Genomic DNA, 27,188 nt, shown 5'->3' with positions numbered 1-27,188 from the left:
AATTGACCATAGAGTATTGATCTGTGCTGTCACAGGATCCAATTCTCCTCAATGAGAAATGCTTTCACAAGCATCTGTTTGCAGCCTGGCCACTTGCACTGGCACTTGGGTGAGGAGCTGTACTGCAGCAAGGTCCAAGCAGTGTTTAGCAGGGAGGAGACCTGGGTGTCATGCTCCCCCTTTTCCTCTTTACTTTGGAAGCTGCCATTCAGGCCAGGGCAAAAGGAAGGGGCAGGAAAGCGGCGGGCCCAGCACTGATCGGATGAAGGAAGTACAGCTGCTGAGAGCGCAGAATGGCACTTCAGCCTCACACCCTAATGGGCCAGTGCCACAGCAGTGTGCAGGGAACACTTTGAAATCAGTGGAGCAAGGCCGAGCCCCTTGCTCAGCTTTCCAGGCAGCATCTTTCCCTTCTTAATCTCTCTTATCCTCTGGATACATGGCTCTTCCTACAAGGGATATACTTGAGATACAGAGTGAAGGGAACTGCCCCCTGAGAAACCTACACACCCTCTCTCCTCCTCCAGGCCTAAGATCCCTTTAAAATCTCCAGTGACTTCCAAGCCCTGCTGTTTATCCTACCCTTTGGACCATCAGCTCTACCAGCCCACATTTCTGGCTCTCCTGAGAATAGCATTTCATTAACCCTTTGCAAACACAAGGTGTCATGAGGCTCTGAACCAGTTTGTGCCTGGGGGTCTGGGGGTGGATATGCTATTGAAGTATGTCTCAAATTAGCCAACACTGCTCTCGCCTTTAAAACCAAACTGGAAATGTATTTGTTCTGCCAAGCTTTTCAACTCCGTTTAATTTAGCTCTGTGAACTTGCCATGTCTCAGGCTCCCTGGAATGTGTCAGGCAGGCTGTATTATAAATATGTATCATCTGATCTCGTTGTCTTGCTTGAAGGTTCAGGGAGGCAGAAAGAGTCCAGAAAGTGCTAACCCCTTCCACTGGATCAGGATGGCGATCCAGGTCACAGACAGGCTCATTTTGAGCTGGCACTGTACTGGGACAATCTGCTTTAACACGCAGGTCGTACATGCCTCTGAACAGGGATGCAACCCAACAGCAAGAGAGCATTAACTCTAGCAAGGCTGGCAGCTAGAAGAGCTTCAAAGCTGCCAGCATAAAGGAGAAGAATCACGATTTTGTGATTCCTTCCCATTGATTTGCCATTTATCTGTGAGCAAAGCAGCACATTGCTGAGTGCCTTGGCTAGCCAGCCACGAAATAGATGGGGATTTGTTTTGCTGGGGGAGGGGATAAAAGAAAAGGGGACTCTACTTAGCAATTGGTTACAGATGCAGGCAGATCTCTGAGCAAATGGTTTATCAGAGATGGGGTGTATTGCTGCACTGGTTATCTGGGAAATACCAAGGAATGAGGTTGACAGAAGGAAGAGGCAAAGACAGGAGAAGAGTGTGCAGTTCCCTTTGAGCAAACTAGCTTCGCTCAGAGCTGCAGTGAACCAGGCCTAGAGACTGACTCAGCTTGCAGATTTACCTGGGGGATGCAGGTTAGTGCATCACCAATTAAATAGGGCTCAGGCTTTCTACAAGGCAGCTGAATACATGGTGAATAGTCAGGGTACAAAGAGGACAGTACTAATCTAGGGCCCAGCCCTCTTGTGTGAATGAAACCATCCTGCCTGCCAGCATCTGTGTCCTATCATCACAGCTCTCTACGCAATTCCTGCTGGACCCCATTCCACAGGCCCTCTCCTCTCCTCCTGCTCAGGCTGAATATCACACTTGCATACACTGCAGAAAAGGCAGAATTGCCTGGCTGACTCCAGCTTGACATAAAAAAGAATCCCACAAAGGCACAGACCTTCAGAAAGGATGGAACAAACCCAGTTTTTAAGTCTTGACCCTAAGAACAGCTGGGCTCCTTCATGATGAAAATGTCCCAGCCACACAAGTGGCTTTAAGAGAAGAGACTTTACTCCCAAAAGTATCACAGATGCTGCCTCTCCTTTCCTCTCCTTTTGCAAAATTCTCCGAAACAGCCCCCCCACACCAAGAGCATCTGAGTCATTTCCTATGCTCTGGCATACTCTACTCTGGAAGCTTTCCAGTTTCTCCATCTTTGCCTCACTTCAAGTTCCCTTTGGGAACACCTCTTTCTTTCTCTCTCCTTTAGCTGGTTCTCCAAAGCCATCATTGTTCCTCTGCTATTATTTACTACTGAGCTCTGCAGCTGCACTATTTCACCCCATGGGCATGGCACGTGTGGACAGCTCTGTCCGTTTGTTACAGTGGTTTGAAATGCTACCATGGCTGTTTGCACAGACAAGGCAGTAAATCTGAGCCACGGCTCTATCAATGTAAATGGAGCCATCAGCCCTGTGGCTGTTTGGACAAGGGTGTTTGCCATCACAGGTTGCGCTACGAAACTAGGCACCAATTGTGAACAGCAGTCGTGCCTGACACATCTCTGGATTCGCTCTTCCTAGTGGACATTCTTCACTTTTGGGGGGAGATATGAACAACTGACAGCACTGGATGGCTCAGTGTGATTTAGCTGAGCATTGAGACTGGTGAATTACGGGGCCAGGACCTCACAAAATGTTCTAATTGATTCGGTCTGTGGAAAGATTTTCATCTCTTTGGCAGCGTGACTAACATAGTGCCACACGCTTCTGGTTGAACGTGGTTCACCTCGCCTCATAACCTGGTTAATTAAAAATCTTGCTCTCACAGAGTGCTTTGACTGGTTATTTTAAGTCTCCTGACTCATGAAGGGTAGGGACTGGCTTTTTATCATTTTTCAGTCCTGACAGTTCTGACTGGGCAGGTAAGAGTCATCATCCTCATGTATTTTCAGTAGAGCCTTGATCACACAACGTGACGAGCAGCATATCTGCTCTCCCTCAGCTAATGATCTTTAGCTCCTAGAGTACAGAACAACAGTTGAGGGCCCCATGGCCGAGCTGGGGGTCTTGGACCCCTCTTTTCCCTTTCTGACTCTACCATTGAATAGCGTTGTACTTTCTCTCTCTTGTGCCTTACTTTCCCATCTCTAAAACAGAATGACTTTTACTGAGTAAAGACTTTGGAAACACAAACACTCACCATCAGGTGCCTGGCAAGGACTCTTTATGGAGAGATAACCGCCTTTCTTCCTTTTCTATGTCTCCTTCCATCTCCAGAAGAGCTGTGGAAGAACAAAGTAATGAACCAAACTGTACTGAAACTAGGGGTGGGGTGTCCTTCTTTACTCCTTACTTGTAATACTTTAAATGAATTCCATTTCCAACAGGAATTAGAGTTTCCAGCAGCCCTTAGACATCCAGATAAGGCCGAGCTGTTTGTTCAGCCCCTTTGGGTTCCTTGGTACCTGCCTCACTGCCAGCTGCTTCACAAAAACTTTTTGGAGAGCTTTAAATTATTCAAGCGTGACACAGAGCAAGCAGTTTTGCATTCTTAATTGGAAAAGTCTTTTCCCACTCCAATCTGGAGGCCCCTGAGCTGTCCTGCCAATTTATTCTGATCCTGATTCACAAGCCTTGCAAGTATCTTTCCAGGGCTGCCTGAAAGCCCTGTCAATGCAACCAAATCCTCATCTGCCAGTTCTTAAAATCTTGTCCTGAAGCTTTCCTCATGCCCTCCTGTTTCACTTATAATACCCATTCTTGTAGCCACCTTGTCCTTCAGAAAAGCACTGCTGGTGCTCCTCATTTTACCTGTTCAAGAGGCAATACATGCAGGGGAGAGAAGGAAATAGCATGGGTTGCAGGTGAGCCCTGCATTAACTCAGAGCCCTCTAGGCAGATACAGAGGCTGTCAGAAGACATCTCAAAGCATTTGGGTAAGCAGTCCTCCAAAAAGTACCAGCCACATTGCTTTCCCATGAAGGGGAGATGGAAGAAGTAAAAGGCTAGGGATATAGATGAAAGAGAGGCTTAAAAAAAAAAAAAGAAAGAAAGAAAGAAAAAAGAGAGACAGACAGAAAATACAGAAGGGAAGGTCTTTCTCCCTCTCTTCTTGCTTACTTCTCCTCTGCTGTATGGTTATGATCCATATATAGTCTCTATATAGATATATATATATATATATGTATACACACACACGCACACATATATACATATAGTTCTCTGCCTTTTCTTGCACTCCCCAGACCTTCAACTCTCATTTATGTTCCTCACTTCCTATCTTTTCCTCTTCCTCTCAGCTCTCATCCCTGTTGGCTTTCACAGTCAACTGGTTGGACTCCTTCAGTGATGTACCCAACACCTGCAGCAGCGTGGCTTAGCCCATTCTCCAGGCAAGATCTACACCTGTAGGGGAAGGGCTTGTTTTCATAGGGATTTCTCTTTGCTTGGTACTTGCCATTATGTCAAAGCACTGCATCATCACACGGCCCTGCCTGAGGCAGATGGTCAAAGCAGCAGGCTGGGTAACCACACTGGGAAGTTCATACCGTAGTCTCAAGCATTTGGCAAGAGAAGTATACTGAGATATAGACACCCCAGAACATCTGCATTTCTTTGTTCTCCTCCATTCCTTCCTCATCACCTTACTGTCCTTTCCCAGTGCCCTGCATTTCCCTCTCTCTCATTTGCCAATTCATGGCTGCCTTTTACCCTCTCTAAATCTCACTGACCACTTTCTGCTATCACACAGCCCTGTTCAAATTCCCAGAGATGAGTTTTATTATTTCCCTTCCCCGCTTTCTCCTTCTGCCCCCTCTCCCCTCCACCACCACACACATACTGATTTACAGCAGTAGCAGGAGGCTGATGTTCTCTGCTCGCTACCTGCCATCCAAAGAGCCATCTTACGGAGAAGGCAAGAGAGAGAAAAGTGACTGCCACTGCTGAGGAAGGTGGGGAGGGGGCTCAGGCTCTGATGACTACAGCATCCTGCCACTTGAAGACACACAGCTCTGAGCATTTAATTAAGGAACAGGGGAAGGCTGGGCATGGGATGCCAACTGATGGAGGCATCTTGTGAGGCAAGAGAAAGGCAGGTTCACAAAGAAGTCTCCAGGAAAGTCATGGGAGATCAGTGTCAACACCATTTCCAGGGCAAATTCTTCCCTGGTTGGTCTCCACAGCATGGTGCTAGGAGTTCAAGTGTTTTGTACTGATACAGTAAACATGCTAGCTCTCTGCTGTGCAATTTGTTAGTACTGACTAGAGAGAGGGGATTTCCCTGGGAAATGTTTCCACACCTCAGTTCACTCGTGGATGACAGCAGCAAATCTGAAAGGTGAAAAAGGCTGGCTGTAAGGTAAGATCTGGGAATAGTCTGTTGGCAATAGTTCAACACAGTCAGCTCTGCAATTGTGCTTTGCACTTAATATCGCAGAGTCCAGCCTTCAAGCTAAAAAAGTGCTGAATCCATGGATGCGGGGTGGAAGTAAGTGGCAGATTTTCACCCCCCAAAAGTATGCAGGAATGGGCATGTGTGTAGATACATTTTAGACACATGCACACAAGTAAAATGGGTATCATTTTAAGATGCTGGGGATGAGTAGTTTAGCAGAGATGCTGGCTGCCACGATGATAATCAAGGCCATATTTATTGCCAAATACGGTTGATATAGTCTAGTATCTAGTCTCCAAGAGTGGCCAGTAGCCAGTACATTAAGAAAAGTACAAGAATTAGGCATGACAGATAAGTTCCACAAAGCACCTTTTCCCCTCATCCCTGTCTCCCTCCCTTCCCCTGGATTTCTTTCCCTTCTGCTCCTCCTCCTTCTTCCTCTATTCCAATTATCTCCTCCTTTCATCATTGCCGGAGCTGTAAGTACAAAGTACCAATTAGCTAGTTTTCAAGTTTAATTAGGTTGGAAGGTAGAGCAAATTAAATCCTTTTATCGTACATTTCAAAGTGCTTTCCCATCAAGCCCATGGGATTGGTTTCCTTTGAATGAGGTCCACATTAGTCACAGAGGAGCTGGCCCAAGTCACAAAGCTCTCCAGCCACAGGGCAAGCAGGAGATCGAAGATAAAAAATAACCCCTCCTCATCCCTAAATCCTACAATCAGGTCATCTGTTTTGTAAGGTTTAGGGGTGACAGGCTCTGATGCATGCACCTCTGCTCCACTGCAATAAATTAGGTATCGCTATCAATTTTGAGTTCAGAAAAGCTGAGGATCAAAGCTCTCCTTCATTTCAATAGGGCTGCGATTTTAACCCAGGATTTCTACCCCTCTCGAGCTCTGACCACATTTCAGCATGACCCATCTCCCCCAGTGAAGCTGTCTGCACACAGGACTACCGGAGGCAGTGTCAGAGCGGGCTGGCGTGTTTGCTCCCGGAGTCCCTAGTTCTGCCAGTCTTTGTGCCTTGCCCGTCGTGTCGTCTGATGCTTTAACCCTCTTCTCTCTTGTGTTTCCCTGTGTATTGCAGATAAGCCACTACCTCAGGGTGCCCCAGGAGGCATTATTGGCATCGTGGGAGGTGTCATTGCAGCAGCTCTCATCATCGGTGTGGCTGTCACAGTATTTATTGTCTACAGGCGGCAACAGAAGAACCGCGCTGAAACAGACAGCGACTTGTAAGTAGCTCCGAGCTCATATGAAGTACGTGCGCTGATGGCACAGGTGCTATTGCATGGGACAGCAGACAGAGACCGAGGCACACAGCAAAAAACAGAAACATTTCTTTGTTTTCCTGCTGTTCCTTCCTGTCTGCCATCCTCTGGCTCATGCCTCTGGCTTGCTTCCCTTCCTTGGGGCCCCTCTACTGCTTTCCATCCTGCTTTTGCCTATTTTTGAACTCTTATCACAAGCCTTAAGTGGAAACTGAAGCACTGTGATGCTCACCCAGATTCTGCTTTCACTGTAACATATCCTTGGATGTTGTGCAGCTGTTTTGTGCAGGATGACAAACGCTCCATTAACCCCTTCCCACAAGTGGCCCTTCTTGTTCCCACTGATAGGGTTGGGGAGATCCAGGTTGATCTTTTCCACCAAACCTGGCCTGGTTAAACCAGCCTGCCTAAGCAAGTGGGAACGGTTAAGATCAGAACTAAATGGGAAAGCCAGGCCCCTGTGAGCTTCCAGCCATCCCCTCAGTTCTCCACCTGTTTTCCCTGTGGCCTGGTTTTTGCTCCCAATCTCAAGCCATACACAGATGGGACTGCCACAGTGCTGACTGGCCGCTTGCACCTCCAACAGTAGGAGAAGATCCTAATCCTCCCTTTTCAGAGAGATGGATTCAGGCTGTTCAATTAGGCTGAATTAGATTCTCTCAGAGAAGGTCTCTGATAGACCCTGAGCAGCTCTAATGATATCCCAGAGTCCAGAAAGGATTTATATCCACCCACCATTCCAGTTTCTCACCTATGTAGTCAGCTTGAAAACATGAACTCTGACAATACAAGAGCAGAGAGAGGTGATGCCCCAAGGGCTGCTCTTTGACAGGTACTTGCTTTGCTCTGCCCCATGCTGCACAGCACATATCCCAGGCAGGGCATTTGGTGGCACGGAGTTCAGCACATAGAGCCCTCTTCAGAAATGTTTATCCCAGCCTCTTCCTGAAAAGCCCCATCCTGCTCTTGTCACTGCCTTTTCAAGGGCACCTGCTCCCTTCCCACATCAGCAGGAGAGGCACTGAAAGCCCAAAGGCTAGGAGTACCTTTTATCTTCCCCAATCTCCACCTCATTGCTGTTACATCTTGGCCACATTTTGTGCTCCATTTAATCCCATTTGAGAGAAGGCATTGGAGGATAGCAGCGGGAGGGAGGAAAGAAATACAGGGGAAAACAGAGAGGGAGACAGAATGGCACACACCAACAAAAAAGAATAGCACCACAAGGTGAAATTGCATCAACAGCATCAGCCCTATGATAGAGACACATTCAGACAATTCACTTCCCACAATGGCCCTCCAGGCAGGCACAGGGAAGGGCCACTTTAACTGGGAATAGAAACACAACAGTGCCCTCGTCTGCAGAGGTGCTGCCTCTATTGTGGAGTCTGCTCCAAAGCCTCTGAAAGTTAACAGCATTTCTTCTCTTTAGAGTCATAAAGTCAATGTTTTGCAAAGGCCTGGGTCTCATTTTCCCTTCCCCTATAAAGTCTGTCCCATCTCGGAATCCATTGGACTGTCAAGAAGAAGATCTGGTGAAGTTTGTACAGAGAGAAAGGAGGGGCAGCCAGCTAATTAGCAGACCAAAGTTTTAATAAGTTTTGTAAAAGGATTAGACACATCTGTGCCTATGAGCAGAATGTGCAGAGACATTCTCTAGGCTGGAGATTATAATGGCTGCCAATCCTTATGCTTTGGGGCAAAAGTTGATCCCCTGATTAAGGGTCAGGGATAAACCTCCCTGCGTGGCATAACACGTGTATGAGGAAGGTTCAGACTCCTAGTGGGAAGCCTGTGGCATCAGCTCCTGTTCCAGATAAGCTCCCAGACTGGGTGTGACATTGCCTTGCTGATTGATAATGATCACTGCCAGAGACTTTCTGGTACCCTACAGCCATAAGATGAGCCACCTCCAATGGGATGATTTGGAGCCATTCCAGAACAGCTCTAGGAAACTGGTATCCCAGCTTCACCCTCAGGATCTGCAATGTGACATGGAGATTTGCTTGGAATTATAAACAGAACACTAGGAGGGCGTTTATTTCTAATAACAATTCTAATTGGGGTGAAAGGGAGGGCAAGGGGGTTGACTGAAAATAATCTATATGTTTATATCAACAGTTCAGTGACAAACACAATCAAATCTTGTCATTCGTTTTGGTGCATGCGGGATCTTGTCTGTCATGGTATGCCAAACCAGGCAGACCCCTTTCTCTTGCTCTCTAATCAGCAGCCACTTCTTTACCTACAGAACTGACTTGCCTCCATCCCACAAACCTGCCCCTCCACCAAAGAGGAAACAGGAGATGAAAAGCCACCTGACTGCAGAAGATATCCAGGTACGCCTCCCCAGTCTTGTTACAAGCTCCTACTTCTGGCAAGGAAAACTGATTCCCAGCAGTGCCCACGCTGCCTGAATTTTGGAGCACAGGGTTTGCCAACACAAACAAGCCCGTGGCCTAAGCGTGAAGGGCAGCAAGCTAGGACTTTCCTGCCCAAGAATTTTCAAAGACTGGCAGTAATCTAAAGCTATAATTTGGATCCTGTTTGCTCCCTTTCAGGAGGGGTTGAATTCTGAATGAGGTGGTGTTCAGATGGCCTCTTAGCTGTGAGGGTTTTTTGAGCATCCCCACCATTTTCAATATCCTGAGTGGTAGTGGTGAGCAGAGAAGCGTGAGAATGAAATAGAAAACAGGAAGCAAGTAATATGGTAGGAGCAAGGGAGAAGGTAAAATGCACTGCCTTTCATGGTGATGTCTTGTGGTGTTTTCACTTGAAGCAGATGTCGCCCCAAATTGTGGCAGAAGGATAGTGCTTGCTCTCCTCATCCCTCTTCTATCTCCTCTAATACAGGTTGTTCACTTAGACAACATGAAACACGAGGAGGAAATCCAAAAACTCCCTCTGCAGACTCCATACTATGACATGTCAGCCGCTGAGCCCTCTCCCTACTCCGACAAACTGGTAAGGAGATCAGGGTACTAACAGCGTTGCTTGACCTCACCCTTGCCCACCAGCCTCACTGCCTTTCAACACAGCATTTCTCACTCCACGAAAGGAGCAACCCCAACCATCCACCAGGAGTGGACAAGCAACCTTCTCAGTCCAGGAGTATCCTCTCCTAGAGGAAGGCAGACTCCACACTCTTGATCTCAAACTACCACTCAAGTACCACTCACCCTGCTTCAGCTCTTGCCTTTTTGGCCCTCAGGTTCCATAGGTCCTAGAACTGTGGGTTTATGGGTCATTCCTCACTAAAACACCCTGCTTATTCCAGTTCTTCATCAGAGGACAGTCAGAGCCTGTGGTAGTCTCATCTTTACTTATACATGACAGCTAAGCCCAGTCACTCTTCACCTCCTGCAACTGAGCCCCTGTTAGAGTTTGCAGCTGAAAGAAGCAGCTCTCAAGGCATGGTATGCACTGCAGAGAGCTTCACAAAGCACTTATCTGCAGCGTAGAGTGTGCCAGTGTTTGACTCTCACTGCAGAGAGCTTCACAAAGCACTTATCTGCAGCGTAGAGTGTGCCAGTGTTTGACTCTCAACTGATGACAAATTCTCCAAAACCCCTTGTTTTGTGTGGATTTGTTCAGCTTCAGATAGAGAGATGGTAATGCAAGGCAACAGCAGCAGGGAGATTAAGGGTCAGGGAGAGATGTTACCAGCCATGCAGGAAAGATTGTTTTACAAAGACTGAGGCTGACTGAGGAAAAGGTTAGATATCTAAGGGCAAAGGCATAGGAAACAGAGCACATGTATGACTAGAGCAATCCACTGAGCAAAAAACTGAAACCCTTCACTCTCCAGGCCTTGGATCACATCCTTTCCCTCTCCCACCCTACATGGAAGGCACAGGACTCCAGTGCAAGTGCTGCAGGTCTTTCTCCAACTCTTCCTCCATAAGGGGTGGTTCAGAGAGCTACACATATACCCTAGTGCCTCTACATCTTAGCAATGTCCATCCAGTCATTTGAGAAAGGAATATAAATATCAGATCAGGACAGGGCCCAGTAACCTCTAGCTAGCAGAAGTCTGCAGTGAGAAAGATGACCAAAGCATCAGTAATAGAAAGGCTCAGCCATAGCTCTGCACTGAGCTGTGCTGATATGATCCTATTTACTTTATCCTAGCTAAATGCAGCTCATGTTCCTCAAGAAAAACTTCCCTTTAGAGCCCTCTCTCAGTCCTGGGGCTTGTCTCCAGCTCTTTACAAACCTTGCTGAGCAGTGGGTGAGTTTTAAATGAAAGACAGGATGCTAGAACCAGACGGGCTGCTCTGCAGAGAGCATCTGAGAGCTCAATTTCAGGCAGGCAGGAGAATGGAGGCAGCTCATTTTGGGAAATAATGAGCAGTCAGTTAATTAAGTGGCAGAGTTAGTGATGTGAGATCGGGCCTGCTGGGTAGCTGCTCAGTAACCATAGGAACAGAGTTTGCTCCTCTCAATCCCGTTCTGAGAAGATGCATTTCCATGTCCCAGGCTTGGCACTTGCTGCTCCTTACCAGAGATTATAGCCAAGAGGTGATGGACTGTGGAGCCCTCATTTCACCTGACCCACATAGAAACTCCCTTCACAGTAGGGATGTGCCTGGGTGACTCGCCCACCGCTGTCGCAGCTGTGCCTGCTCTTGGCGCAAGTCTGGCACAGCTCTGAATTGTACCTGTCCTCTGGTCAGCCTGGCTGACAGTCCCTATAAAAGGTATCAGGCTCCACCATCACGCACACGCACCACACTTTGGCTGCTTGCCACAGGAAAGAGACAAGGCCTGCTCCCATTCCCTGCTAAATCACGGTACCTTTAGAGCATGCAGCAGGCTATTCTAGCGCGTGACTGGCAAGGGGAAGGAGGCTGTCACTCTTCTGCCAAGGAGTGCCAGTTGTGCTAGGTTCTGCCCAGATACGGCAGGCAGTACGTGCTGCCGCAGCGAGGGACAGGCTTGCATCACGCTGCCCAGCTGCGCTTTGCAAAGGAGCTAGCTCTCACTCTCCTTCCTGCAGGACTGCTCAGAGGTGTCAGTTTTTCCCCCTAAAGCACTGCCACAGCCTCCTGCCCACAAAACAGAAGTGCAGTTCCCCGCAGAGGAGACGCTGCGGGGGGGTCTGGTTGGGGTAGAACTTGCATGGAGATCTCCAAGGAACAGCCCTATGGATAGTGGTGGTACCACCAAACAGCACACAGCTCAGACCCAGCATCCGCACTCCAACATCATGCTAAGGGGAGTGAACAAGCTAAGCTAGATCTGTGTAGTCCTTAGCCAGGGAGATAGGCCAGTACGAGGACGAGGAGGGAAACACATTCCCTTCCGTTTCAGTGGGTCTTTGCTGACCTTGCTGTGATACAGTCCCACTCCCATTTATCAAGTTGTATCCCAGAAGCAGATGTACGCAGCAGCTCTGCTGTGCAGATGGTTCTGGGACCCTTTGGAGGGGAAAGGCTCCACAGAAAGGCAGGATATTCTTGTTCTCCGTGCACTTCCTCTGCAGATTTGACTTGGGAGGGGTGGTCAAAAAGACGAGAGTTGAAGGAAACCAATTCTGCATGAAGATGGGGCGGGAACATTTGGCTTTAAATGAATTGTGTGAAATCTCCTAATTTGGGATAAACTAGATTCATCACAAGGCTGCATGAAAGCCATTGCCTGGGGTTGACAATTTCATGGCAGTGAAAAGGGAGTGGGAAAGCGATTAGAGATGGCAAAGAGCAAGGGAGGGGGGAAATGGGAGAGATGCCAGGTGAAAAGGAAAGAGGCAGGTGGAGGAGTAAGGCAGGAACCCATGAGGTGGGTGTGCAGGTGTATGTGTGCAAATGTATGCAGATGTGTACTGGCAGGTGAAGGGAAGAGGCTGGGCTACATCTGCAGGGATGGGATGCTTGCACAGTGGAGCAGTGGTGGGCCTTGTGTCAGAGGCTATAAACAAATACGTATGCTTACGTGTTGCAAAGTGTGGGCAGGATAACACGAACATAAAGCCAACAGCACAGAAATGTGCAAGGCCACAGCAGTGGGCACTCACAGGCACAGAATTGTGCACATGTGTGATGGGGTTGCCTACAGCATTTGTCTTTGAGCTCTTTTGGGGCAAAAGTTCTGGTTTACATGAGGGTATCTAAGCAGGAATGAATGTGATGGGAAGGTACACATGCATGTTTCAGATCACAGCAACAAACAGTATGCGTGTCTGAGCAATGGTACATATGTTTGAGTATGAAGAGTAAGATATGCTTGCAAAAGAGCAGCAGTGTGCTCTGCGTGCACATGGCAGCACGCATTTGTCATGTAGATGCTGTGTGTTTGGGTGCGAGAGGGAGAGTGAGCAAGAAAGGTGAAGGTACAAGAGTGTAGGAGCAGAAGTGTGATTAGTGTATGTGTCACCCACACCCATTTGCACAGGTAGAACAGAAGGTTTCATTGCTGTAGACAGAAAAATAATTCCTTCCAGTTTACAGGGCAATTACCAAGATGCCGATGCTGATGATTTACACAGAGCGCTTGCATGCGGCAGCGCTAGACCTTGTATACAAGTCACATTATTGAAATTGTAATAAATTTTGTTCCAAACAAGCAGCAGGGAGCAGGAGCAAGCCCAAGAATGGCAAAGCATAGGGGAACTCCATGGAGAGAATACCTCCAGAGGGAAGGAAGCACTATTTTGGACAGGAGAGGTACAAAATGGACAGTGTATGAAGGAAAAAGCTAAAGACTTGGTCTGCCTTTCTCTGAGGCTATAAAGGGCATTGAGATACAAAGTTTAGAGACAGAGAGCCCTACAGGGCATAGGTTTAGGTCTGAGGCTAGCATTGCCATTGCTAATTCTCTTTGATGTCCCTAGATGCTCAGTCCAGGTCCAGCCAGGAAGCAGAGAGGCCATACGATATGCAGCTTTCATACTGAGAACTTGCCATTGCCATCTGGTCATCTCCTCGAGGGCAAGATACAGGGTCACCTCAAGCCACATGGTTCTCCAAAGTCTAGCCTGGCTGGGCACCCACAGGGGGATTTGATAATGGGAACACGAACTAGCATCATGTTCCTATCTCCTCTCATCCCCACAGCTGAGGGACATAGAGCAGGGAGCTAAGCCCTGCCACAGAAGAAGGCAGCAGTCAGAGATAATTGCTCATTGAATAACCCTTTCCAGCAACAGGCACTAAAATAGCTCATTGCAGGGTTATAAACGTGAAAATGGCTCTGCCACAGCTGGTACATGGCTGAGGAGAATTACAAACAAAGAGAAGAGAAACATTTTCAAAGTAATCACCTTTTTCCATAATTTCCATGTGACACAGCCATTTTGGAGAAGGGATGAAGAAACAGGAAAGCTCTTTCATCTGGAAGAGACAACTCTGCCCTCTCAGAGAGGCTTACCAGACACACCAGATAGATGCCAACCACGCTCAAGAGAGTATTACAGAAACTCTACAGGGCACAAAAGCAGGGTACCCACTCACACCTTTGCTGCTGCCACTACAGCTGTCCCATAACACATCATTCCTTCTCCTGGTGTCATTTTCCCCAATGAGCAATGAGGGCTCGTTGCTCAGGCCATCCTACCTTCCAAGGTTCTCTGGCTATTCTTATTTGCAAAGCATGGGAGATGTCTGGATAGAAGTGATCAGACAGATTGGATAATATTCCATTCATGCAGTTCCTGCTGACAGGCCCACTTGAAGACGGACTACCCATAAATATTTTCGTGCCAAAGAAGGATGCTTTTAGCATCTATTAGACATTATCACAATGACAGAATTATGCTGCATAGGTAATCTGCAGTAACACAGTGTTCTGTCAAGCCTTGTGCAAAAAATGCAGCATGTAAAAACATTACAGCCCCCACTCTAGGACAGAAAAACAGCCTACCTAGCTGGCAGCCTGCCTCTAGCAATGACCAGGAGTACTTGGGTGGTCTTCAGAACAAAAAACAGTTTAGCTAGAGGAGAAATCCCAAGCAGAGAAAATCTGGGGTAGGTAGCACTCTTTGCTAAACAATATCATCTCCTTATGGTTGCGTGTCTGACTGCTGCATCACCCTGCCCTTGGAGTTATGGTTTTGAAGCCCTCCCCCCTCCAGGTATCTCTTTCCTAACACCTAAAACTCAAGCCTTGCCCATGACTGGCACTTACACCCCCAGTCCCACATTCACCTCCAGAGTACTGCGATGAAACCCCAAGTTCCTGAGTCCAAACTGACCAAGGCTCTGGCATCTTGTGAGCTTTGAACCCACAAAACAGCTCCTGACTGAGGAAAATGCTGATCCCCAAGGGGTTAATGGGAAGCCCAGAGCAGCAAGACACTGTGGGAAGCAGCCCCAGTAAAAGGGGGAAATGGGGCTGTTGCTGTGGGCCCTGCCAGCCTGGGCTGGGTCACTCAGAATACTGGTGGATTTGGGGAGCAATGCCCTTGGGACCTCTGCTTTGATTTGGGATTTTACCTGACTGATTGTTCATTGCTACCCTCCCTCTTTTTAACTGTTTCTTCTTCCTCCCCCTTTTTACCCTTTTCTTCTTTCTTCCCCTCCTTTCACATACTCCCTCTCCTCTTTTCCTGTCTTATTCACTCACTCCCTGCCTTTGGCACGGATCCTCTGTTCACGCTCCCATTTCCTACCCCCACCTCTCCCCTTCCTCCCCTCTGTGTCCCCACTGCCTTGCTGGTCTCTTCTCTTCAGAACTCTGGCAACAAGGACTGTGATGTCCACTATGCAGAGCTGGACACGTCCGCTCTGGCCTCGTCACCCAGTCCTCGGACCTCCATCCACGCTGGCGGAGACCTAGTCGAGTATGCAACCATCCAGCCCAACTTACGCTAGCGCATGTCACTCTAGGCCCTTTCCCCTCAGATTCTGGCCTCAAGGTACACAGTCACACTCTGCCTTCCTCACTACCCTCCTCTGAAGTCAGTGCTTCCCTCCTGCATCACCTCCCCTTCTTGTGGAATGGCTCCTTTGCAATCCAGTCTGTCCTCCCTGCAACTCCCTCACCCTCCTGCATGCTGCTCCCTGACTGCTGGTCCCTTTGCTACCCATCCTCCTCAGGGTGCTGACAACAAGAATGCCTTTGCCTTGCCTTCTGTGCATGCTCTTTGCAGCATATTCCCTTTTTTCTGCAGTGAGGTGAGGTATGTGGGAGGGAACAGAGATAAGAGGTTTGTTTCTGGACAGAGGTCTCCTCTGCAGCCGATGTGGCTGGCAGCATGGGGAGAAGCAAGGTGGGTTTGCAAGGTTCAGCTCTTGGTGTAGGGTTTAGTTTGAGGGGCTTTTTTGTATGGCTTAACAGCCTGAAGCAAAATAACAATATTACAACGTGCAGAAGCCGAGGACAAAACCCTTAAGGAAATGTTAAAAGCAGATTTCCAAGGACTCTTGGGTCAGAAGAGGAGGAGGATGGGTCAGAGAAAACCTAGCTCCTCAGTGCAAGTAGGGGAGCCAAACAGAAGGGCAGTGAATGAGAAAAAGCAATGAGAGACTTAGTCTAAAGTACTAAAAACCAAGGATACACAGAGAGAGGAAATAAAAAGTAAGAAAAAGTCAAAAAAGGAACAGAGCTGTCTGTTTGTCTGGAAAGTGGAAGAACTTCGTATCTTAGCACTTGGAAAAGCCCCAGCCTGCCTCGTCAGCCAGAGCTGCACCTTATAGACTAGAGGCTGAAAATGGTGACAAGCCCATCTGCACAGCCAGGACACGTGAAGGAAAAACTACTGTCCTATTGGCAGGATGCCTAGGTGTGCACTCAGAGTATTGCCCAAAGCAGCGTGCCCAGCAGGAGAACAGGGTTTTGGAGCAGGGAGGAAGTGCCCAAGGTTTGAAAGAATTGTTGTCTTGTTCAAAGATCTGCTCTCTGTCCTTCCTGTTCAGAAAAGGATAAAACCCCTCAGTGCTCGCTCCCCAAGCGTTTATATGTGAGAGAGGAAAAGCAAATGTGGACGTTAGCACATGGGTGGAAAAGAGCTTGTGTGTGTGAAAGAGACTATAGATAAGAGGGAGCATATGTGTATGTGTGAAAGAACAAGGTGGGAGAGTATACGAGAGAATATGGGAACATGTAAAGGTTCTCTGCATCCAAAAGAGCCTGTGAATAACAGACAGTAAGAGAGGGATGGTGCGTGCAAAAAAGGAGCTTGTGTTGTCTATAGCAGATACAGAGAGCATCTGTTTAGACGTTTGTGAGAAAGGGAGAAACATTATTTGCTCTGATGTTCTACCTCTAAGAATGGAGATCAGACTGAACTGCTTCCTTTGTTCATGTGTTTCTCCGACTTCTCTGTTTCAGTGTCCCCAAGCTCCTTCGAGCTCAGCCCCCGTAGCAGGGACCACAGCTTCCATTTGAACTGACAGGAGGCTGTTTTAGTTCATTTCTACCTACCAGTGACCCTTTGAAGTAGGCTGGTGTTTGCAGAAGAGGGGTCCTCAGGCTTTCTTACATTCCCTTACCCTTTCTAGGGCATTGAAGTGTAGAGGCCACCAATTCCCTAGCTGAAAGGGAAGTAACTCTCCTTTCCTGCCCATCTAGGAGATCAGGTCCTGCTGGGCTCAGCAGTTCATGATCTGAACTCCAGCCTCTGCACACACACCCAGATCCCTTGACACCCCTTTAAAGATCAGCTGGCATTTCCACCTGGAGCAGCATAGTTTGTGGCCAGAGACATTCAAGCACCACAGGGATCTGAGCCACATAAAGATCTGGGAAAGCACCAACAAATTAATAGGACCTGGGTAATTACAAGTTGATGGGCAAGGGCACTGCGTGGTACAGGTAACTCCTTGATAGTCAAATCCTACAGAATGACAGAGAAACTGGGGCTGCTGCTGAGAGATTCTGGGAGCTGTTCACACAGCTATGAGCAAGTGTCAGAGGAGCCAAGTTTGGCAGCAAAGGGGTCACCTCCAGGACTGAAGAGAGAGACTAAGAAGTATGAAGAGAGAAGGCAGATAGAACCGCTTATCCCAGACAACAGGCTGCACACAGGTTCGAGCCTGGCTCTCCTGTTCAAGCTAAAAACCCCAACCAGATTACTCCCTCATTGCTGATGCAGTGACAAACACCCTTAGTGCCAGGTGCCCCCCAACCAGTGAATATGCCGGGTGAGGCCAACAGCCTTCGGCCAAGAAAATGACATTGGCAGCTCCCTCCTTGGTTGCCACTTCCTTCACTCAGTGTCTGTGTGTACTCTGATTTGTGGTGACTGCAGCTCCTTCCCTGCTCCTTCCCCTTCATCTTGCTGCCTTTCAAACAGGAGGAAGGGGCTGTGGGCTTAGCAGAACTACAACCCCCCACACAGGGGTGCTCCACAGAGAGGCACAGCAAAAGGTAGGGAGAGGCAGAAGAAAGCAAAGGGAGAGCTGGGGTCTTTGCAGCTCGCTGAATTGCGGGTCACCCAGCATAGGTCAGAGAAGGACCACTGAGAAAAGCAGTAGCTCAGAGATGGAGAAGGGCTGGTTTGGGGAGAGAAGATAAGAAAAAGCAAGGGAATTGGATCCTTGGGAAGGAAGGGAACAGCTCAGTGCAGAAGGATGAGCAAGAAGGAAATGGCTTTTTAAAAAGTCCCACTGGATAGTCCCATTGAAGCAGTGCCTCATTGCAGACAAGAAACATCAGTGCCATCAGGTGGGTAGCAGTGGAGTGGAGATGTCTGGGTTGCAGGTGTGCAATGAGTTAGTTCAGTCTGCCTTTATCCCTGTGGTCCCTGGTTTTCCTGCATTGGAAGGAGCCCTGTAGTTCCCTTGCTGTAGCAGAGGCCTTCCTAGGTAAGTGTCTGCAGCAGGCCTGCCCCAGATCTGAACGGTAACCTCTCTCTCTTGCGGTGTCTCACCCATTCCTGCTCTCAGAATGAGGATCAAGGTCTTCGTAGACGTAACGAGCGAGAGTGGACAGTAAGTTTTGTTTTTTCTTTTCTCCGTTTGGTTGTGGAGTCCGTTTGTTGCTGCAAAGAGGTGTCGGTCAGCTATCAGGCATCTGTCTGCCCGTCACCAATGGGCAGTAGCAATACCAGCCTCCTACAAGCTAAGAGATACAGGATGAAATCTCATCCCCATGCACCGTTCAGCCTGAAGCTCCTCTGCCGAGATGAACACCAGCGTGGGGTGTGTAGGAGGTAGCTGTACTGACAGGCTTGTGATCCTCTGAGCAAAGCTACCGCACACAGGGCAGCAAACAGCCCTTGCTCCCGGGCATGCTGGGTCCTCGTGCTCTAGACGCCCCTGCTCACATGCCATGCCTGCAGCACAGCCTCTGGACCCTGCCCAGGCTGGGGTGTGAGGAAGGGGGTCAGTCACCAGCATATGCTCCTGTCACCGGCCCTCAGCTAACATTTCTCCATCACCCTGAGCAGAAGCGCCAGAGGAAGACGTGGTTGAAAGCAGCCACCTTTCCCTTATGCCTTCACTCCTCCTTCCTCACAGTTTCTTGGGCTGCACTGGCAGGCCATTCCCACTGTTATAAACAAGGGGAACACTCCTTAATCCATCTTGGGAGGTCTCGCCTTGTCCTCCCTGGGGTGGGGGATTTTATTGTCAGCAAAAGGACAATAATCCTCCAAATCCAAATTTGAAAATCCTCCCAGTCTCTCTGAAGTAAAAATAAAACCAGTCATATGGTGCTTTGAAGGTGTAATCTCACCGCCACAAAATCTCCCTGTTAAGACACACCACAGATGAGTGATTTTTTTTTTTTATGCTTTTTAATTATTTCCTCCCCCCTCACCTCCACCCTCCTGCTCTCGGTTTTCTGGGGGAATTTCTTGCCTGTGTTACAAAAAGAATAGCTGAAAGCACAAGACAGACTCTGAGATCCTAGCAAATCAGTGACCAGGATTCAGTTCCCAGCTCTGTTTTCCAAACGTCGCTATAAAATCCCTAGAATCTGCACCACTTACAGATTTGGTGCAGCTTTAATGCAGATTTTGAACTAAGGATACTGGAAAACCATCAGCTGTAGCAGTCTTGGTTCAGTCTGATTCCCACATTTTCTTCATATCAACACCAAAGTTACTTGGATATCCCCCAGTTCGATAGCCTATTTTTTTCCAATTTACAAGAGAAATAACAAAGCAAAGAACCAAGATGTCTCCTCATTAGTTTCCAATCTGTAAGATGAGGATAACAATCCTGCCCTGACTCTGAAATGGTAGAGAGGAGAGCAGAGGGGAGAAACAGCATGCAGGGAAATGTTTAAGATAATTGACAGAGACAGTTTACACTGTAGGAAGAGACAACAGGTAAGTAAATATAGCTAGTAAGAGATAAAAAGAGTTAAAAGTATAATGTAAGAAAAAATGCAGCTTCATGAGCGAGTTTCCTGCATAAATAATATTTGCATGCATCTGTGTGTGCATCCCTCATCACAGCTCCTTGCCCTATATTTTGGGAATTTCTGCTTTCCTCATGCTCAACCCTTCCTTCTTCTCAACCCAAAGCTAAGCCTCTCTTTCTGTCCAATCTGCCCTCAGTCTTGTCCTCATAAAAATCCATCACTCCTTAGAGCAAGCTGCCTCAGGGCCTCCACTCCCCGCTCATCTCCAGTGTGTTATTGCTTTTTTTTTTTTTTTTTTTTTTTTACCTAGCACAGTGATTATTCCAAGAGCTCCTGCATAGATAAGGTGTCAAACAGAGCAGGAGCACACTGAGAAATACCTGAAGTTGTTGAAGATGAAAGGTAGTACAAAAAAGCAGAGTAGGATGTTTAGAAACAGACAGGAGATGCAGATATGAGACTCCAATATCATGATGAAATGCTTCTTAATTTTGGTTTCCATTATTTTTTCTATCTTCTAACACCTGTATTGTCCCCACTGACTGGTCCACTGGGTAACACTCCTCTGTTGCTGCCACTCAGCAAAGCTGCTTCTTTCTCTCCATCGGCTTGTGCTGAATTCCAAAAGTCAAAAACTAGCGTTGAAGAGGGTTAGGGAGGTGACAACACAAAGTCTGAACAGCTTTGAACTGTAGGGGCTTTTCCCTGCCAGGGACCAGACTAACACATTAGGTGAGAACGCAAGTGTGAGCACTGTGTTTGCTACCTAGAATTTGGCAAAGTAGAGAAAAACAACCTATATCTGTTAGTCATGCAGCAGGCCTAAAGACAAGTTTAAACTGTGCAAAAGGTTATTAACTGACCCTTGGGCTTTTAAGCAAAATCAGACACCTAAGCCTCCTGTAGCAATATCGATTTCCCACATGTAATATAGTCTTCAGATTTTCCAGGGAATAGAGAAGATGATTCCTCAGGGCCCTGACAAGGAATTTTTCACTTTCAGCCCATTTCTCACTATTATTTAGGGATGATTAAAAGTATAGGATATGGTCAGATTGGAAGGAAAGCTGTTTGTGGCATACCTAGTTGTATCAAGAAATAAATAAAAAAAAAAGACGAAGAAAAGCTTGAGCCTAGTACATAGGGAAATGGAGAAGGGTTGAGAGTAAGTCATAGCAGAAATGAAAGCTCTCTAATTTAATCAAATAAAGACCATTTAAAGATAATTTGCCAGGCTGTCTGAAATGGATAGATTGCTGACATCCTCTTTAATCAGGTTCTTGAAAATAAAACTGGGGGAGGAAGATGTAACCCAGATAACAAAGAATTGTATGGAATCATGTTTGAAACAAAGGCAAGAGGGAGAAGTCAGGTGGGGGAAGGTGGCAGAATTGTGTGCCAGTTCAATTTAATTAGTTCATTATCCCTAATTTAATTTCAAACTTTGTTAAAGATAAATTAGATTTGGGAAAAGTCACAGTGGGATTGGGGAAGGAAGTCAAAGGGCACCGGCTGTTAAATATGTTAATAAACATCAGACTGATTTGGTTCTCTTCCCTTTTGCTGCTTAGAAATAAGATCAGGGAACAAAGCAAGAGCCATCTGACTTCTGGCTTCACATGCTGAAGAAAAGAGAAAAGAGACAGGGAACTCTCTTCTTTTGACCCCTATGCTTGCATTCTCCAGCAGCCCTGCTCTAGCCCTACTCCCAACTGTGAAAAGCAAACATAAAACACAGACACAAAAAGAAAGCTTGTTTGTATTCACCTGGCCAGATCAAAGTGCTGACTGAACTCCCCTGAGTTTCTCTAGCCCAACTTCATGGGCACTTGTTTCATGCCCATGTTAACAGTTAAATAGACAGAAAAAATACACTTGGCTAACTCTGTGTATCATCAAGTAGGCAACCCATGAAACAGCATCTCATAACTCCTTCTACTTCTTTCATTGCTCGATGTTAACAACCAGCTCAGTCTGCACAAGGTGTCTACTAATATTAACTGAGAATTCCTCTTTCCTATTAGATCTTTCTCTCTGTATTTTCAATCCTCATAGTAGTGTGAAGTCCTATGCTTTCCCATTGCATGCCTAAAGAGCACATATATCTACTGTCCCATTTAATAAAAAATAAATAATAGACCACTAACCTGGAGAAAAGATACTTCTGCCTGCTACGTCTTGCTAGATTTCCAGCATTGAGGCAATTTTCTTCACAGGTGAGCTTTAATAGCTTTAATCAGGAAGCTCAGCTGTCCATTAATGACTACAGCTATTAAAAAAAAAAAAAAGAAAGAAAAAAAAAAAGAAGAAGAAGAGTAGCCCTTCTGCTTTTCTTTTTTGTTTTTTTTTTCCCTCTTCTCAGTTATGGAAAGGAGATCTGTTGTGTTTGAGATTTGTATAACAGCAGACAGGGGGGAAAAAAACCTCCCATGTTCTATGCAGGTTTAGACTTTCCTCAGGTTTTGGTATTTCTTCTTTCTTCCTTTTTATCAGTTAGAACAATCAGAAGAACAGCAATCAGCTGCTCTTTGTTCCCTTCCTCCTTTATGGTATGGATCCTATTTATGCTATAAAATCTGTATGAGGATAACTGTCTCGATCCTTGAAGTATGCATCTCACAGCCTGCCTAGTTTTCCAGGTACAGGGTTGTGTCCAGCACAGTGCATATTTGTAAAGGCCTAAACTTTTTGTGGAAATATAGCTTCTTCCTAAGAAGGGGAGAGCTGTGTGTCAGGGTTGCCTGAACAACCTGGGAGGCAATTAGAGGGGCTAAGGTAGAGTTAGTCCAGCTTCCTTATGCTCCCTAGCTGGGGTCATTTCAGTTAAACAGCTGTAATGCCACGCAGCCCCTCTTTTTCTTTTAACTTTGCAATTAAAAAACAACAGTGGACACAAACTTCAGGAGGCAGGTGTGGGATTGAACCACATGAATTTCAGAGAAACCAGTGCAGCAGTTCTAAACAGAATGGACCTAGAGTGGGGTCTGTGATGTGACCCTTTGCTACCTGCCCAGATCAAGATCATTGCCTTTTAAAAGCTTAAGCAGTGGGGTACACAGTTCTGCCAAGCAGAGGAAAATGAAAGTCGGATTAACCTTAGCATTGCACTGGTTTTCCTGGTGATCAGACAAACTTCCATCCTCTAGTGGCCTTCATTGCTCCTAGCTAGGCTGTTCCTGAAACTGCCTCAAGACTGTGCAGCCCTCCAACTTGCTTGCTGCCTCTCATAGTAGTCTGAATCATCAATAAATCCTTAGCGACACTTTGTTTTCTATATGATTTTTTTTAAGCATCCTAATGAAATATTTATCCAGGAACTGGCAGCAGACAAGCAGAGTGGATTGTTCTGTTCCTTCAGGATTTTTCTCCTGAGGGTCAAATCCTTGTCCTCATCACTAAACAGACTGTTTCTCATATTTTCAAAGAGAACAAGGAAGAACTCAAGAAAACTACTTGCTTCAACCAGACCCAAACCAAACCATACAGATAAAAGATGATTGCCACTGGATCTGCTGTCTCTCAGGGAAGAGATTTGCCCTTGGTGAGAGCCCATGAGTGTGGGCTGATTTTAATAACAACAAGAACCTATAGTACTGTCCTCGCTAGATGTTCCTCCTGCTTGGGTCATCTCACAGGGCTTCAAGCCAGGGGAAAGGGTCTGTGAGCAAGCAGGAATACTTCCCATCTGCTGCCACCCTCTGGGGAACCACAGTCCTGGGTTTGAGAGAGCTCTGCATCCCTCAGCTTAAACAGACATACCCTGCCTCACATGCACAAGATGAGAGAGGCAAGGATTGCCTCTGATCCTCCTGTTGCTGCTGTTTGCACTGAACTTTGTCAGGGGAAAGGGATCTTTAGGAATTTTGCACTAGAACAAGCAGTGTTTGTTCAATATTGGTTGCTGCACCTCTGCAAAATTATCTCAATAGAAAACAAAGCGCTTTGGACTTCAAGGGCTTTTCATTTCATTTGGCACTTGAAGAGAGAGAATCAGATTTTGCAAAGCATCCATTAGAATAAACTCCATTAGAGGGAAGATTGTGGGTTCACAGGTTGCTCTCAGTCTTGCAAGTGCTTTACATTGTCCATAGTTGATTTGACTCATAAGACTGGTCCCAACGCTTTCAGCAGAACTGCTCACACAAGCGAAGTCTAGCACATGCATGCATACCTACTAAATACACATTAGACACAAAAAGTTATTTTTACCCCTGAAATCCCTGGCCAGACAAATGTGCCCTTTGCTTAAAAGAGCATGATTCTCAATTAAAGTAACAATACATACAAGCCCTGCTTTTTCAAAACTACGGTGTAGAAGACTTAGGAAGATTGAAAACAAGCTGTTATTCTTACCTCACTGTTTATTATATTTAGAGAGAGGCATAGTACTGACAGGTTTGGGGCAAAAAATGCAGAATTCTATACACATTAATTAGAAGAATGGACATTTCAGGAAGTGAGACAAACATTTCTTATTGACAAAAACAGTCCAAGGTGAAATGTAAGGATTCATCACCTGGGTTTCTGTTCTTCCGAAGCAGTAAGCAGAACTATTTAATTTTCCATCCTACTTGTTATATGTGTGTCTCAGCAAGGAGCTGAAGAGTTGTATGTTTTATGACCAGTGATTCCAGTGTTTTTATCCATTGACTTTTGTCTCTACTTGCAGAACTTTGGAAAGCATCACTCAGAGATATCGAATGCGAGTGATTACCTAACCCGCTGTTACTCACACGAAGATCGATATCTGGAGAAGATCCCTCGTGTCTATACTCCTTTGTCAGATCTCCCACAAGATCTTTACCCTCATCATTCTGACATCTCCTTCTGCTGCCCACCACCCGGCTCCCGGGCTCCTTACATCTGTCCTAAGGAACAGTATGTTTAAAGTGTCGACACAGCAAAATGAAGAAGCTAATTTTTTCACTTCTCCTGACCCTGTCACTCAACAACCAAGGCCTTTTAAATCCTCCCTTTGCCATTGCTTGTTTTATTTATTGATTTTTTAATTTTGGTGCAATTGTAATTGACAAGATTAGATTAAGTATCTGCCTGGCTTGCTAATGCTCAAGGGAACTTTATGCCTTTGCCCCTGTCTCATCCAGTTCTTGCATCTTTTGTCATGCTGGCCCTCCTGCACCAAGCTGGCTATGTGCATGCATGCATATACGGGTGGACAGCTGCCCTGTACTGGATGGGACATGCCCAACCTGATTAAACGTCCATAGGCTCCCCTGTGTCAATCTCTACACTGTCTGCAACCGGGTATGGATTCCTTCACAACCCTTGTTCCACCTGGTGTGAAGTTTTAAAGCCCAGCCAGCGCCCAAATCTGAGTCTGTAGTGCTTTTTTCTTCCCTCCTTTTGAGAAAACTGTTTCCCCCTTGGCTGTGGGGACAGCAAACCCCATTTGTGAAGAGCAAAACAGCCAAAACTGCTGAGCCAAATAATAAGATGCTTATAATGAAAGATGCTCAACACCAACCCAAGAACAGAAAGAAGGACATGCTTTGGGGGTTTTCTTTCTTTCTCTTTTTTTTTCTCTCCTGCTCCCATTCTCAATCTCTTGGATTCATTCTTTCTAATCCAGAGGGCATGGGGGCATATTTTGAAGCCAACACAGTCACACAAAGCTTCCTTTAAATAACTTTCTTATAATGTGAAACCCAGAGGGGAAAAAAATCAGAAAGAAAAACATTCTCTCTAATTTTCCTTTTCAAAATCTAACATGACCCACCACTAGCTTCCCCCCTACTCTTCCTCGCACCTGTTGATTGGAATTTTAAAGTGAACTCAGGCAGAATATGAAGAATAAATCATGATTTCAGGTAATCTTCTTGCTCTTAATGAAGGATAAAGCCAACAGAGGAATCTGGCCTTTTAACTTTTTTTAAAGCATCTTAGTTTTGGGACTACAATTTTTTTGATATTTGGAATGTCTGTGGGTGTGTAAATCCAAACGTCTACATTCCTGCAACCACAAAGTGTTTTAGATATGGGAATTGATCTCCACATCACATTTGTGTTCACTCGTATTAGAGGAAAAATAAATATAGATATACACAAATATATATATGTATAAAAGCAAAGAAGAAGAACAGGCGAAAAAGGAATGAAAGTCCTGTAAAAGAGCTTGGCTTCAAGGATAACATTCATCTGTTTCACCCAGGTATGGCATAGAAGAGATGAAGTCTGGGACCATTCTGAACAAGGGGATGTGCCTTCCTGGCAAAAGGGCATTTACCTTCCTTTGCCTTGGGTTGGGTATTGTACCTTCTGCAGATGTTGCACAGTTAACATCATGCTGGAGACCATGAGGATGTTTGAGTGAAGTGCATGTGGGAGGGAGAGAAGGGGACCACACATTATCCTGGTGCCCAGACACCAAGTTTCAGTGCTACTTGTACAAACGTGAATTGAAACTATCGTCACAATGAAAGCCTCCCCATAAGGGGAGGTACGAATACCAGGTTGGATGCAATCAGCCCAGCTCCTGCCATGCCACAGACTGAGCCACTGTTTTATTTTTGTATATCTGATTCTAAGCAGCTATAGTTATTCTATGCACTTTCTTTGTTCCCATCACCTCGAGCAGCCTCAAGACTCACCCCGCTTGTTACGCGTCCTCCGCAGAGAAGCACATCTGTGTTCACACTACCTCGTGGATTCCCTGCAGGCTAGTAAATAGACCTGTGTGTAAGAGAGAGATTTATACTTCAGTTAGGCAGTATATGAATATAGTACTGTGAATATAGTACTGTGTGGGGGTGAAGCCCCACTCACAACCCCCCCGGCCCCTCATCTGCCATACAATGCACACTTGGAGGACCCACACTTCCCAGCCCTCTCCCCACGCTTCGTGGCGCACATTGCCACTTAGTGCTTTGTGGACACAGCACCGTAGCTGGCCGCAATGACGTGATTTCCTCTCTGTGGTGGGAAATGGCTGAGCAACATGGCAAGGCGGTTTCTGCTGGACTGACAGGTTCTCGTATCAGCTAGGTTACCTGGCTCTGCTTCCTGGGGTGAGGTATGGATGGACGTGAGGTATAGATGTGCTTCCTGGCCAACCTGAAATTGCCAGTGCCTCTAACTGGCATGGCAGCTTTCAGTGTGTGCTAGCGCATGGAGCACTCTCATTCCCAGAGAGGACAGCGGACTCTACAGGCATAGCCTTAGGGCATTACATGTGACTTTTGAAATACCATCCTTTTGATCCTGACTCACTGAACCCTTTCTGGAGTCACTGGGATGCACATTTTCTCTGTCCATCTCCAGAGAATTCAGCCACCCATTTCCTTTCACCAATGGTCTCAAGTACAACATGTCATGATTTAAATAATGTATTTCTCTCTCTTGCTTTCTTTTCAATATACCATGGGGTACTTTCTGGT

The 27,188-nt window shown here is 46.5% G+C and overlaps 1 protein-coding gene across 2 annotated transcripts in view; it reads left to right on the top strand.

Moving 5' to 3' along the window:
- NECTIN1 (nectin cell adhesion molecule 1) overlaps window positions 1–27,136 on the top strand; it is a 110,813-nt gene extending 83,677 nt beyond the window's left edge. Inside the window, exons 6-9 of one of the 2 annotated variants that reach the window (XM_064524257.1) lie at window positions 6,363–6,510; window positions 8,798–8,885; window positions 9,400–9,510; window positions 24,464–27,136. In XM_064524257.1, the coding sequence (XP_064380327.1) occupies window positions 6,363–6,510; window positions 8,798–8,885; window positions 9,400–9,510; window positions 24,464–24,682 (566 nt within the window). In that variant the 3' untranslated portion in view covers window positions 24,683–27,136. Of the gene's footprint in view, window positions 1–6,362; window positions 6,511–8,797; window positions 8,886–9,399; window positions 9,511–15,215; window positions 15,372–24,463 lie in introns of those variants that run through there. The other variant, XM_064524258.1, reaches the window with a different exon arrangement.
- Window positions 27,137–27,188: the final 52 nt, after the last annotated feature.

This window comes from Dromaius novaehollandiae, chromosome 21 (genome assembly GCF_036370855.1).
Source record: "Dromaius novaehollandiae isolate bDroNov1 chromosome 21, bDroNov1.hap1, whole genome shotgun sequence".
In the NCBI taxonomy this organism is placed as follows: Eukaryota; Metazoa; Chordata; class Aves; order Casuariiformes; family Dromaiidae; genus Dromaius; species Dromaius novaehollandiae.
Note: the sequence above shows the minus strand (reverse complement) of the source record. Positions and strands in the feature narration are given on the sequence as shown.